Below are 15238 nucleotides of genomic sequence, written 5' to 3'. Positions count from 1 at the left end.
CTGGGTCACAGATGATAAAATATCATTGGCATACATAGTCTCACTCATGGGATACTTTCGACTTCTCTCCCAGTTACACCCAGACACACTCCAGGATGAAGGGCAAGAAGTGAACCCCCCACACACTTAAGGGAAATAATAATATATATAATAAAGTTGCTCACTCAAAGAAGGAAAAATACCAAAAGACTGGAAAAAGGCCGATATCGTACCAATATATAAAGGAGGAAACAAGGAAGACCCAGTAAATTACAGACCGGTTTCCCTTACAAACATGGTCGCCAAAATTTGTGAAAAAGTTATCAAAAATAGATGGACAAAACATCTGGAGAACAATATACTAAATCTGAGACAATTTGGATTTATATAGGGAAGATCATGTGCCACATATTTTATCAGTTTCTACTCAAGACTACTAGATATACAAGAAAGGGATGGATGGGTTGATTGTGCTTTCCCAGATCTACAAAATGCTTTTGACAAAGTACCACACAAAACACTATTAAGAAAACATACTATGGAAGAAAAATGAGAAGAGTGCTCAGAGATAAGAGTTCTACTTGGGAAGATGTAATTAGTAGAGCTCCACAGGGATAAGTATTGGCTCCAATAATGTTTGCTAGTTATGCAAATGACATGGATGAGGGTGTAGAATGTTACACGAGCTTCTTTGCAGATCACCAAATCTGTTGAAGAAAATGAGAACTGAAACAGACTGTGAGTTGCTGCAGAGAAATCTGAACAGGGTTTAGGAATGAAGTCAGAAATGGGAAGTGGACTTTAATATTAAGAAATGTAGCATAATGGAATTTCGAAAAGTAAAAAAAGGATATCAGGACAATATAAAATTGATGCAAAGGAAGTAAAGAAAGTGGAATCTGAAAAAGACCTGAGAGTAATTATCACAAAGGCCATGTCCCCCGATAAACAGATAAACAAAATTGTTGGAGAAACCTGTAACTTGCTAAGATCCAATAATAAAGGCAGCTTTTACTTGCTTGGACAAAGAAACAGTAAAGAAAATTCTAGTCACACTGATAAGGCCTAAATTGGAGTACACAGCAACACTATGATCACCCAGTACCAAAAAGAATATAAGGAAAATTGAGAGAATCCAGAGAGCAACTATGAAGATGGCCCCAACACTTTCAAAACTGTCATATGAAGAGAGATTGTCAAAACTAGAATTACCGACTCTGGAACAAAGAAGAGAAAGAGGTGACTTGTTGACTATCTACAGAATCATGAGAGGTATGGAAGTCCTTGATAGAGAAGACTTACTAAATTGGGATAAGAGAAATACAAGGGGACATGGAAGGAAACTCAAAAAAGACAGTTATAGAAGAGACCTGAAAAAGAACAGCTTTCCCCACAGAGTGGTGGATGTATGGAACAAACTAGACGAAACAATAGTGTGTGCAAAAACCATACACGAATTTAAGAGTTTTTTAAGTGATGAGTTACAAAAAAAAATTAAGAGGTATTACTTTTGAAACTACCCTTATATACAGGGTCTACACAGGGACTATTATAGCTTTGTGTGTTTGTGATGTTTATATTTATTTTTAACAAGTCTAGAATATGTTTGTTTTGTGTATGAGTATTTTTGGGAGTACATGCGGATGTATGTTGGCCACAGGTCCAATTCCTTGTATACTGGTTTAATTCTACGAGTATGGTACATGTGTGATGGAGTTGTAAGTGTTGCACAAAACAGATGTGTGTATAATTTATAGATTTTGTGCATGCTGGGCATGTGTAAGAGCCTGGGTTGTTTTCAATTTGGACTAAGTTTGGAAGGGCAAGTGCTGGAAAAGACTTCTTTATGTGAGAAAATAAATAGTGTCGTAGATAGGTCAGAAGGAAGTGAGAGTAAAAGAAACAAGTTTCTGGACTTCTGGACCTACTCTAAATCTCTCCACTGTCCTGCAGCCCTCTCTTTTTGAATGGCAATGTCTCCACAAGCAGGCCCACCTTGAAACACCTCCGGGAGCTAAAAACATGCATATGAAAAAAGAAAACTAATCTATTATATATAAAAAATATGTATCTACATACTGTTAGTTGGATGAGCTGGTGCAATTTCATCAGCAATGTGTGAAGGCTGGCAACGCATGTCCCAAATTATCACATTTCCATCTCTCCCTCCAGTTGCAAGAACACCTGGAAAATAGACAGCACTTACAAGACATCTTTTCTTTAGAAAAATTGAAAATACAATAGAATGTACCTACTATGGTAGGAAGATAAGCAATGTTCCCTCTAATTTTCTGCTGTGTGAATGTGTGTGTGTGTGTGTGTGGGCGGAGCACCCAGGGCGGCACAATTTCAGGGGCAGCATTTTATGGTGACCCAACAAATCAAATCAATATTCAAACATTAGTAACAGAGTAAAATAAATAGTTGCTACAGTTTGTCTTTTTATTTTGTATACCTATATACCTGTATTATTACATTTTTGGCATTTTAATGTGGGAGTGGCCAAATAAAAATCTGCCCCAAGCAACAATATGAAGTATCATAAGTATATATTTCATGCAGATGAATGTTTATCAACTCATGAGCGTTTGGTGGAGCAGTTTTCACTATTTCATCTACCCATTCTCTTTTAAAGCTGCTAGCAGTTCATTTTTGCTTCACCCTCTTTGCTTCCTTATAATATGACATGGGTCAACAGTTCTTTGAAACTTTGATAGTTAAAGAATGCTTTTTACTTATTTTGCAAATTTACAAACCTACACTAATCAGCGAACAACATGGCAATTCAATAGCTGAACCAACACTAAGTGCCATGCTTGGGTGGAATGTTGAAATCGTTTATAAACGTTTTCAAATGATTTCTACACTCCAGCCAGGTGGCAAAGTCATTTCATTTGCAATGGAAGTGCTAGAGTTAGAAGAGGAAGGGAAAAAAAGTAATTATTGGTTTGACAGCAAATTACCATACTTTTAGAGAATCTATAAGCTCATATTGAATGGATTTTAACATCATTTGAAAACCTAGCGTGTGCACATTTTTTCTTTATGTGCACTAGTCGTAAAACATACATGCATGCACACATGTGTACAGCTTAGAGGGAACATTGGAGATAAGAATGCTAACAAGTCCCAACATATATTATTGATGGCAACTAACTGGGAGCATAGGATGGACCTCCCTCTCTGTATTTTTCTCCTACGAAAAGTTATGGAAGCTCGCTGGCTGAGCAAGTTAGGGCATTGTTACTTGCGGCGAAGGTCGAGGTGAGGGCGGTTCGAATCCTGCCATCGGCGAAGTTAAACCAAGGGCATGGTTCATTAAATTCCATGCTACAAAGCCCTCTGTGAGGGGCACCGTCCTAGCCTTCCGATAGGGGGGAGTGTGTGACGTTAAACCATATCATCATCATCATGAAAAGTTATGGCCAAAAGGGTCTAGCAGGAGGACTCCAACCAGAAGGACCAATGATAGGTACTTGCATTAGTGGTCCTGCAAGATGGACAGCAAATTTGTCCATTTTCAAAACTCATCAACCCCTTCACCTCCATTTTGAGGTGCAGCCCTAAAGGACTGGCATTCAGTCTCCAGACTAGGCTCAAGATCTCTCTCTATTAACAACTATATCACTTTAAGCCAGTGACATAGAAACAGTCCCCCACTAATACAACACAGAAAGCAATCCAAAGTTTCTTACCAGAGATCTGTGGGAATTTCCAAGGACCGTTGCCAGCTACAATGGGGTTGCAGGTTTTCCAGAGTTAAACTTGAGTCAATTATTGACTGACTCAAACAAGAACCCTAGTAATTGGGTCATTAAATGTGCATGAACATGGTACAGATGAATGTTAGTACAGTTGTAAAAAGATAAATGTATTAACACTGAGTGAAATGAGGAGCTAGAGTTTGGGGATATGGTTGGAAGGGTGTCAGGAAAGGTGAAGGCAGGGAAGGGAAGCTGTGGCACTATTTGTAAAGGATGTGATACACAAGTGCATGATAGAGTGAAGTCTTTCTGAGAATAATGTAGGCAAAGGTGAAAATTGGATGGGAGAAATAGGCTTTATATGTGCATACAACCCTGGTGATGAGAAAAAGGACTGATTTAACCTGTACAGCATCAATGGAATTAATTTAATGCCACAACATTCAACCAGCTTGAGCATCAGATATATGAGAGTTATAGCAAAGGGTAATGATGCTTTTTGGCCTTTATGGATTTGAAAAAGGCTTATGACTGGGTAGACAGGGATACACTGTGGGAGGTTTTGCAGATATATGGAATAGGAGGAAAGGTGTTACAAGCAATCAAGAGTTTTTATGAGAGTAGTAGAGCCTGTGTTAGAATTACTAATGGAGAGAGCAAGTGGTTTGGAGTAAAGGTGGGACTTCACCAGGTATGTGTTATGTCACCATGGTTGTTCAATGTCTACATAGAGGGGGTGGTGCAAGAGCTAAATGTGAGGGTAATGGGCAGGGTGTAACATTAACAAATATCACCCACAGAAAACTACATCATTACACATGTACAAACATACATACATCCACGCCCTTAGGCAAACACCATCACATGCACAGAGCGTGACTAATGGCTAAAAGGCTAGACAATATATTTGCAACACATGTTATCCCACATCCCCAAATACAACCAAACATACTGTTGCCCAAAGTTTCATGAACTTAAACCCAATGCACCACAATAGCCAGCAATGGTCCTTCAGCCATCAATTATCTCTCTGGAATTCTTTGGACATCCATATTGTATTGGTGTGATACTGTTTATGTATCACTACCTTATAGCAGTAGGACAGAAGAAGTCATGAATTGTCAGTTTTTATTTGAGAAGGTGGAGGAAATAAATACAGTCAAAGTTGACAGATATCTTGGGCCTAGTCCAGAGATTAAATGTCAGGACCTTGTGGACCTCCAGATGGAGGTATGGGAGATAAATAGTTTTGATTATGGGCAGCAGGAAGATGATTTTCTCTGATGTCCATCCTGTAGAACAATCACTCCATATGTACAGGTTAAGAACAACAAAATTGTTTCTAAATATGTATTAGAACTGTAATTTTAATTACACAATTTTTCTTGCATTTAATGAAACTAAATGATCATGAAAATATTGAGTTATTGCACTAAGACTATTGAACTGTTAAAAAAAAACAGCACAGTACTATTTTTTCTATATACAATGCATTTTAGTTTACCAATGAAACAACAAATTATATATCAATGGTGAAATATAAGTATAAATGAATACAACCATCCATAGAAATTATACTGCAAAATATATATTACTTTACAAAATTTTCTCCAAACTACTTACATGGATCATATGGGTTGACATGTACAGTCTTAATGGACCTGCAATGGCCCTCCAGACTATGAATATTTTTCAAACTCATGTCATCTGCAACATGCCATACTGCTGCTGTTTGATCACCAGATACTGAAACAACCTCAGCTTTTCCTGGTACCCAGCAAACATCAAATATGGCATTACTGTGTACCTGAGTACCTGTAAATATTACTAGTTGAGTTATAGGTCTTATTATAAAACTCAATGGAAATTACTGCTACACTAAAGTCATATAAACATAATTTAATGTAGTATGTCCTTACTAGTAAGCAAGTTCATAGTTACAACATACACTACATTTCCTGTTTCAATAAGTTCTCTGTTAGAAAGCATCATCCTAGCCTCCTTGAGGAGCCATGTATGTATGAGGAGAAAGGTGAAAATGAATGTGAGTAAAATTAAAGTGATGAGATGTACAAGGGGTGAGGATGGCAGTGAATTGGAGATAAGTCTAAATCGTTGAGTAAGGGAAGCAAGTAAGGTCTTTGGGAAATAAAAGTGTCACATAAATGGATAATTGGGGTCATGACACTGTACTGGGGAGACTTGGAATCTAAGGGAGACAAAGGAAATCAAATGCATGAGATAATTTTTTTTTCTTTTTTTTTAATAGTGGGTATTACAAGGATGGATCGAATGAGAAATAAGGTGAGGGGGAGAGCGGGGGTGGAAAGGGAGCAGACAAACAGGACTGATTAAAGAATACTGAAATGGTTTAGGCATATACTTGGGTATGAATGTGGCAGGAAAGGGAGGAGTGGTGGTGGTAGAATGTAGATTGAGAGAAGCAAGTAAATGCCTTGGGGAATTAAAAAAAAGTCATGAGAAATAGATATTTGGGAATGGATGCTGAGAGGAGATTGTACGAAGGAGTGATTGTGCCGACAGCACTGTACGGGGCAGACACATGGAATATAAGAGAGGAAGAGAGAAGTTTGAATGTGTTTGAGATGAGGTGCATGAGAAGTATGATAGGGGTTACTAGGCTGGATAGAGTGAGAAACAAGGTGAGGAGGAGAATGGAGATGGAAAGGGAGTTGGGAGATAAGGTTGATGAAAGAGTATTGGGATGGTTTGGACATATGGAAAAAGAATGATTGAAGAAAGACTAGTAAAAGAGGTGTGATGGCAGAGGTGGAAGGAGTGAACATGAGGGGGCAACCAAGAATAAGATGGATGAATGAGGTAAAAGGGGCATTGGGAAAGACAGGAATGTCTATTGAGGAAGGGAGAAGACAGAAGATAGGAGTGAATGGAGAATGGTTGTGTATGGATGATGTTGTGATTCATGGAAGGGAGTGGGTTGGGTATGGTGGAGTATGTATGAACAATAATTTGACACAGCCCAAAGGGATGTTTCCCCGTCTTCTCTCTCTGCACAAGAGAACAGAGAAGGGGGGGTCGCCAATTAAATGAAGCAGCCTTGCTGTGGATGTGCTGTCTTGCTACAGTGCTTCTGAACAAGGGCAGTGGGCGAGATGCAGGAATGACCCATCATCCAGGAGGAGCCAAGATAAGAGGGAGGGGGGGTGAATGGGAGTGGAGTATGTGGGGATGGAATGGCTGGGAGTGGAATTTATGTCTTTGTTTTTTGGCTTCCTCCCTTGTAAATGGGAAAAAGCTTTTGGTATATGTATGTACTTCTTTCAACATTATGTCATTTCTCACAACAACCATCACCCCACCACCAATTTCATCTTCTCTCTCTTCTCCAGGTGGTGTATCTATAATTATAAAAATTGAATGGATGGATGGGGCAAAGGGGGCCTTGGGCACAAGGATGATGTCTGTTGACCAGGGAATAGAGAGGGCAAGAGATAGATGTGAGTGGAGAGTGGTTGAAAGTGACATGGCCTGTGGTTTCTTATACACTATTTTCTTGAATGGATGAAATAGGAAGGTTCTTGACTTCAGCTCTCTGGCCCTGCTGTGGTGCTGTGATACCTGCATTATTTCTGACCTGGGCAGTGGCCAGAGGACAGGGATGGCCTTTCATCAATAGGGAGCCAAGATAAAATGTAAAACAAATGGGTGCTGGATGGATGAATAGGTGAAAGGTGGATGCATGTATTGTATGGCTACCTCTCGTACAAGCAAGAAAGGGCTCTTGCTACACACATGTATTTATATGTATATATTTCATTTATGTTTGCATTAATGTATACAAATTTCATTTATATTTCTAGGCGAGTTTTACAAATATTCAATAAATAATTGACATTTATACAACCTTGTAATTCTCCAGGATTTTGAGATGCAGTCTTCCTCGTATCTTGAAGAGCAATTCTTCCATCCTCATTTGCTAACACAATGATATGACCAAACTTTTCACCTGACCCAAAGCGACAAGCATAGATTGGAGAATATGTTGCATTTTCTTCAGGTGGATCTGACTGTATTGCAAAATATTCATCATCACGTGTACTCTTAAATCCTTGAGCAAAAATATTTTTGGTACACTTAATTTTTGAGTAATCTGAAAAGAAAAATTGTCATTAGGACAAACTTAATACAAGTAATTTTGCTATGATTACACAATCCTCAACAATCATTTTTCAATTAGCTAAACACAAACACACAAAGAGCAACGACAAAGATGGCGCACACACTCCAATTTGACATACGAACAAAGATTGGATGAACTACCAACCCTGGAACAAAGAAGAGAAAGAGGTGATTTGCTAACAATCTACAGAATTATGAAAGGGATGGAAATTCTTGATAGAGATGACTTACTAAAGTGGGACAGAAGAAAAACAAGAGGACATGAGAGGAAACTTAAGGACAGTTACAGAAGAGATCTAAAAAATAATAGCTTCCTACACAGAGGGATAGATATCTGGAACAAACTGAATGAGGAAACAGTGAGTGCTAAAACTATACATGACTTTAAGAACAAACTGGATGTGGAAAGATACAAAAGAGGGTCACTTCAAGCATAGCTCTCTTCCCATAAAATACAACTAGGTAAATACACACAGGTCACTAATGGGGATTGTAGTGATTTGTAACCCCACCATGATTGGGTAAGCTTGTTGTCATGGCTGTCTGAGACCATGTGCTTTTTATGTTGTTCCTGACTGCAAGGTCCTAGTAAAGTAAGTTAAGGACATAGTGACTTTAATTTCCACTCTCATCAACCCATACCTATCATAAAGTGGTAATAAAGGACTCAACATAGTGCATTGTATAGTGGAAGTACAGAATTTTTTTTCAAATTCTTGTGCACAGCATTGGATGACTGATGCATCATAATACTTGCATTACAAAATATAGTCACTCCTGTATTACTCATTCTTTTTCACTGAGTAACTGAGTAATAATAAACACAGAAAACATGATCAAGCCAGTTCACAGATTTTGGGGGTCACTCAGCTACAACTACAAAATAAATATAATCAAGACGCCGACACCAGCATCCTCATATATGCACTCATGCCTCATGATGCCTACATAGTTTGAGAATAGGTTGAGGACGTTTCGTCCCCAAGACCTCTTAATCATTCACTTTACCGGATGAAACTCTGAAGCGAGCACCAGCTATCCTGAGGGAAACTTCGGAGAGAACCAGCTACTAGAGGGTTCGATTAGTCTTTCGCCCCTATATCTAGCTCCGACGATTGATTTGCACGTCAGAATTGCTACGGACCTCCACCAGAGTTTCCTCTGGCTTCGTCCTGGCCAGGCATAGTTCACCATCTTTCGGGTCCCATCATGTCTGCTCTTGGTACTCACCACCCACGGTGGGGTGTGCAAGTCCCGAGCTTGCGCCGGCCACGAGGCGGATCGGCCCTCAGGCCCCCTCAGGGAAGGCCCTTCACTTTCATATCGCCTTTGGGTTTAGTGTGCCCAATGACTCGCACACATGTTAGACTCCTTGGTCCGTGTAGAGTGAGTGTGGTTTCAGGGATGACACCATGAAGGAACATACCAAGCTATGTTGAATATGAAAATTTTAAGCATCCAGTAATGAGTGATTGGTTGATGCAGTTATGCTGAGCAATTTGGGATAATTATCTGGACTGGATGCAGTTTCAAGGATTTTGATTTACATGTTTCAAAAATGAATGTAGCCTACCCTACACATCGACATTTTGGTACTCAATTTGAATAAGCTGGTTTAGAAATGGCAATGAATCCATTCATTTGATCCTTCTAAGATAAAATTGGATCTGTGGATTGACCTATTAGAGGCAAATCTCGATACCTTGTCTGCTACAAAAGATACTAAAAAATATATATATATCCTTTTGGTATCAACAGAAACCAAGGTTTTCAATGTTCTAGGTAATTTGTGTGTTGCACTGTAGGATAAAATAGAGACCTGCACTCAAAAATTCAGGTCCCGGAGATATGTAAAGGTGTGAAGGAAGTCATATCGGGGCTTATGACACATTAGGGTAATCACTCAGCAGGCTGATAAGCTGTGGTTAGAGATGTTTAACCCCTTCCATACGGGGCCGCACACGTAGGCGTCATGGGGAGCGAGTGTATTCGCGAGGCTGCCATATCGGCGTCTTGATTATATTTATTGTAGTCGCCCCTCCATAATGACATTCTTTCTAATTCTTTTGTAATCGCATTTTCTATGGTTATCAAAATTCACGGGTGAAGAGAGAACGATCGATATAAGCGGTGACTATATTTTATGATGCGAATATTATTACGACACGTCGTACGGCTGGCATTGGCTGCTGCCACTGAGATCTAAGTCCATGACGCCTACGTGTGCGGCACCGTATGGAAGGGGTTAAGGAAGACACAGAACTCATAAAGCCAAAATCAAAAGTTAGAACAGAATTAAAATGATAGTATAACAAAGGTCAGATAAGCTAATAAGAAATAAAGTATCATAGATCATATAATGATAAAGTCATTGGTGACAAAGCAGATTGCAAAAAGTCAGGAAGTTGAAAGAATAGAGGAATGTATATAAATGGGTAATTCAATGAGTCTACTTAATCACAGGCCACAGACAGACAGACAGGGTTAGGGTGTTGACCTAGAGCTATAGGAACTTATGAACTTACATGTGACTAAATTATATTTCTACAAGAACATGTCTGAATTTGGTTTACAACTGTATTTGAACTTATATTGTATTTGCTCTGAAGCACTTGAAAAACTTGTTATGTTGGAAATATACAGAAAACAAAAAATCTTTTATTAGCCATGCTACCTTTCTAACATAAAACTGGCATGTAGTTAGAATTCTCTAAAGTGACTTTGTGACTTACAATGTTCTACAACCAGTGAAATGAACAACAATCGATGTTACCTCTATGTACATTTACAGTATGAGATAACTGTGTTACCCTCCCAAACCTTTCAACATGTTTCATACTTAACAATTCTGCTCCACATCCTCGCCTCAGACGTACATGCTCATCTTAATTCCCTCCTGGCTATGAGATTCACATGTTACCAAAGAAAATCATCTGACATCTATGTGTATGTTTGTCTTACGCAACAGCTCCAAAACATTTTAGCCCGCTCATCAGAAACATTTAAGCCCTACTTCACCGACTTCTACTACTACCCTTCCAGCTATTTCACTGGCTCACACCCCTTGGATCAAGTTACAGTTCTATGACTCCTATATGTCATACTGCTCGATGACCCACTCTACAGATACAACTAGACTGCTAGATTTGGCAGCATCTAGACCTTCCTATGTGCACCACACACTGCTGAAGAAAATTGGTACGGTAGGGTCATACGACTATTCCTTTCATACGCAGCTAGTTGTTTCTGACACACAGAGAATCACTTATGTTGCAGAAATCTTCAACTTACAGCCAGATACAACTAGACTGCTAGATTTGGCAGCATCTAGACCTTCCTATGTGCACCACACACTGCTGAAGAAAATTGGTAGGGTCATACGACTATTCCTTTCACATGCAGCTAGTTGTTTCTGACACACAGAGAATCACTTATGTTGCAGAAATCTTCAACTTGCAGCCACAGTCCCACTATATGGTCTACACATGGGTCCAGCTGCTCCAAGCACCTCTTCACGGCATCACAGTGACATAATCCCTTGCACCACAGCTGTGCTTACGTCACAGTCACGTCAAAACTCTGACTACACCAATGACATTATCCCACACACATTATGTGTGCTGGCAAATCAGGACTTCATAAGCACATCCCTTCAAGTTTGCAATGTCAGTACACAGACTGATCGAACTTTCCTCATCATCTTTCTGTTCTATCAAGACATTCAACAGCAACATAGTGTTAAAAACAGTGCTCAATGAACGTAAACAGTGCAGTGTTTTCCATTCATAAATTTGTGTTCAGTTTATATCTTAGTGATTTTATATTCAAAATTCTTTTGTGTTTCTATGAATCAAAGTGAACAGTGCTATGATTTTCTAGTAAATATCACAGTGAAACTCTGTATGTGTACTTGTCTTTATATTTTTTGAAGGTGGTAATCTTATATTTCATGAGTAATTTAATGAATTCTTACATAAAGACCATGTACAAGTGTGTACTAGTTCTAGTTTCTCATGCAAAGCGATCAACCAAATTCATTTTCTCCAGGTAGTGGTAGAAGTTATTGCAACATTGCATTGACAACTTAAATTCATTTAAATTTTCATTTCCCACTACAATGGCTACAGGGAACCCTTCTAGTTCAACACTTTCATCATCCATGATGCCCTCTCACAATCTATTAACAGTAGTTAGAGAAGAACATGGTCTACCAAATTTGATGGTGAAAATATACCCCTTTATTCATTTCTAGCAGAAATAGACCACGAGATCACAAAATGCAAAGTTAAAGATGATAGGGAGAAGACAGCAATATTGAGAAGCAGAATAAATTTTGATAGAGTAGTAGGAAACATTATGTTTGATGCATTTGACAAGACAAGAAACTACAAAAACTTTGTGGAATTAATGAAAAAACATTTCCAGAAATCACAACAATATACACTTTCTCCTTTACTTAAAGCAGTGCAGTCTCATAACAAGGGCCCTTATCTTAAGAAAGGGAAAGCATTTAAAGTTGAATCAGCACTTAAAAGTGGAATTGGAGAACCACTTAGGAATTCAGCTTGGATTGCAGATACACAAACACCTGATCAAAAAATCTCTCTTGAAAATGTAGTTGCCCTTTTCTCATTCTGAATTCCTGTCACACTTACATCCTGATACACTTACAAAAGCAGCAAATGTGGAATATACTTCAGGGACAAGATTTACAGATTTCTCACTTATCCTCTTCAATACAAGTCAAATATTCACACACATTAGCTGACATACGATGATGCATCACACTACGCACATTATAAAATATAAAGTAAAGTTGTTATACTCATTCTTTCACCCAGAATGTTTGTAACCAATGAAAAAGTGATCAAGCCCGTTCACATAATATGAGGGTCACTCAACAACAACTACAAAATAAATATAATCAGGACACTGACATTCACATCCTCATATACTATGTAGATATCATTGTATTCATGGGGTCAAGTTCAGTGAATCCCCTAGTACAACTGCAAAGATTGATATGTGTGCCAGAATTACCAAGTTCCAAGACTTATAATGAAAAATATTCATTACTGAAAGCCTGAAAGCCCACTATGTGGTGGAACATTCTTATCATAGGAGACTTTAAGTATTCCAACAAAGGAAAGAGGAAGAATCTGTAAATGAGTTATACACACACCTAAATAAGTTAGCCAATGATTGTATATTTGGAATGCAATTTGATTCCACAGTAAGAGACCAATTGTTTATGGTAGTAGAAAATGAAGTTTATTTTTCCAACTTAGTAGCCTTAGATATAGATTTAAAGAAAATTAACTTGGTTAAAGTGTTTGAAAAGATGTTAAATCTGGAAAAAGCATTTGTTAGTGAAATTACATCACAGTCTGAAGTTAAAATGATGAAAGTTTGTAGACATTGTGGTTATAAACATGATAGTGGGTTTTGTAGGTTTAAAAACCTTAGTTGTACTTTGTGCCACAAGAAGTAATTTACAAAAAGTGTGTAAATTGGGATGGTTTGGACACATGGAAAAAATGAGTGAAGAAAGACTAGTAAAAGAGGTGTGGAAGGCAGATGTGGAAGGAGTGAACATGAGGGGGCGACCTAGGATGAGATGGATGGATGGGGTAAAAGGGGCTTTGGGGAAGAGGGGAGTGTCTGTTGAGGAAGGACAGGAGAGGACAGAAGACTGGGGTGAATGGAGAATGGGGGGTTGCTGATTTGGATGAAACGGCCTTGCTGTGGATGTGCTGTGTCTTGCAACACTACTCCTGACCCAGGGCAATGGACAAGATGCAGGGATGGCTCGTCATCCAGGAGGTGCCAAGATAAGAGGGAGGGATGAGGGTGGAGGGAGTGTGATAGGGATGGAATGGGTTGGAGTGGTTTTTATGCCTTTGTTTTCTTTTTTTTGGCTACCTCCCTTGTAAGGGGAAAAAAAGCCTTTGGTATATGTATGTATGTGTAAAGAGAAAAAACCTATTCCTCCTAGGTTTAATGGAAAGAAAATCTAATACAAGGCTTTATCTTGTAAGGGCAAGAGAAAAAGCCATTAAGGTTCTGGATGATTGTGACAAATTTAATGATGATAAATTATTAACTGTGAAAGAACATGTTGGTGCTCTTTGTCATAATGAAGTTTATTTCAAATTGAATAAGGGACTAGTGCCACTTGAAAAGGACAATGGCTTTGTCAACTTTGACCAAAGAGTGGGTAAAAAATTGAAACTGAACTTAAGAACCATGTCATAAGAGCCTTACTACTTATGATAATGGAAACAAAGGTTTTAGGTAAAGTAATAGTTCAATATCTTGTTGACTCTCACAACACCAATTTATGTGGATGTGACTTGATGAATAATGCTGGTATTTATCTTTCTGGTATAGATGATGAAACTAGGGTTAAAAAAAATGGATGATGTAAAGACAGAATGCATAAGTAACTACTATGTAGATACTAGTAACCCTATTTCAGGTGTTTTGTATCTTCAAAATTATGTTAAGCCAAAGTTTTTGAAAGCACATATTGTTCCACATGCTTATATGGGAATGATTGAAGATGCCCTAACAAAAATGGCAGTTGATGGTATGATAGAACCAATCTTACATGGTGAATGGGCAGTTCCTATTGTTCCTGTTTTGAAAGAAAGCAAGATGGAAATGAGAATTTGTGGAATATTAAAGTTGTGAATAAAAAAAATAATAATTATTGGAAGTAGGTAAAGGAAAATTTTTTTCTAAGATTGATTTGCAGAATGCATATCTATAAATACCTGTAGAAGAACAAAGCCAAGATTACTTAGTGACTGATACACATAAAGGATTGTTTAAATACAAATGCTTACTGTTTGGCTTATCTTCTCATCTCCTGGTATTTTTCCGAGATTAATTGTGCAAATTTTTGCCAAGTTGGATGGTGTGGCTGCATATTTAGATGACACTATCATTTGTGGTACTACTCAAGTATAACATGATAAAAGATTGAGAAGAGCTTTAGAACTTTTAGATGAATATGATGTCTAAAGGTAAAACAGTTTTGAATGCCAGATCTATCAAGCATCTAGATTAGCACATATCTGGTTAAACTTGATTGTCCATGTCCTACTTCTATAGCAGAATTATAATCTTTTCTAGGGATGACAACCTATTACTACAAGTTTTGAAGAAAAAAAAGGAGACCTTTTGGTCCATGACTAGGTCAGATGTGAAAAAATTATGATATTAATATATATATATATATATATATATATATATAATCAAATAAATAAAATTAATAAATGCATAGGTATATTTAAAAACTAAACAAACAGGTAGATTGTAAATAATAATAGACCGATAACTAATAATAAATGAAAATCAAGTAAATAATAAGCAGACAAATAATAACAAAC

General features: G+C 38.0%; 1 protein-coding gene across 1 annotated transcript in view; it reads right to left on the bottom strand.

The window, feature by feature from the left end:
* The window catches only part of l(2)dtl (WD40 domain-containing protein denticleless), a 54741-nt gene that overhangs the window by 31605 nt on the left and 7898 nt on the right, over positions 1-15238 (bottom strand). Inside the window, exons 2-4 of the mRNA XM_076190125.1 lie at positions 7570-7815; positions 5307-5498; positions 2059-2163 (exon numbers count right to left, since the gene is read on the bottom strand). Coding sequence (XP_076046240.1) covers positions 2059-2163; positions 5307-5498; positions 7570-7815 — 543 coding nt within the window. The remainder of the gene's footprint in view (positions 1-2058; positions 2164-5306; positions 5499-7569; positions 7816-15238) is intronic.

Source organism: Oratosquilla oratoria, chromosome 9 (assembly GCF_046742065.1).
Source record: "Oratosquilla oratoria isolate Oo_2021 chromosome 9, ASM4674206v1, whole genome shotgun sequence".
NCBI classification, from domain to species: Eukaryota; Metazoa; Arthropoda; class Malacostraca; order Stomatopoda; family Squillidae; genus Oratosquilla; species Oratosquilla oratoria.
This window is presented reverse-complemented; position numbering and strand designations above follow the sequence as displayed.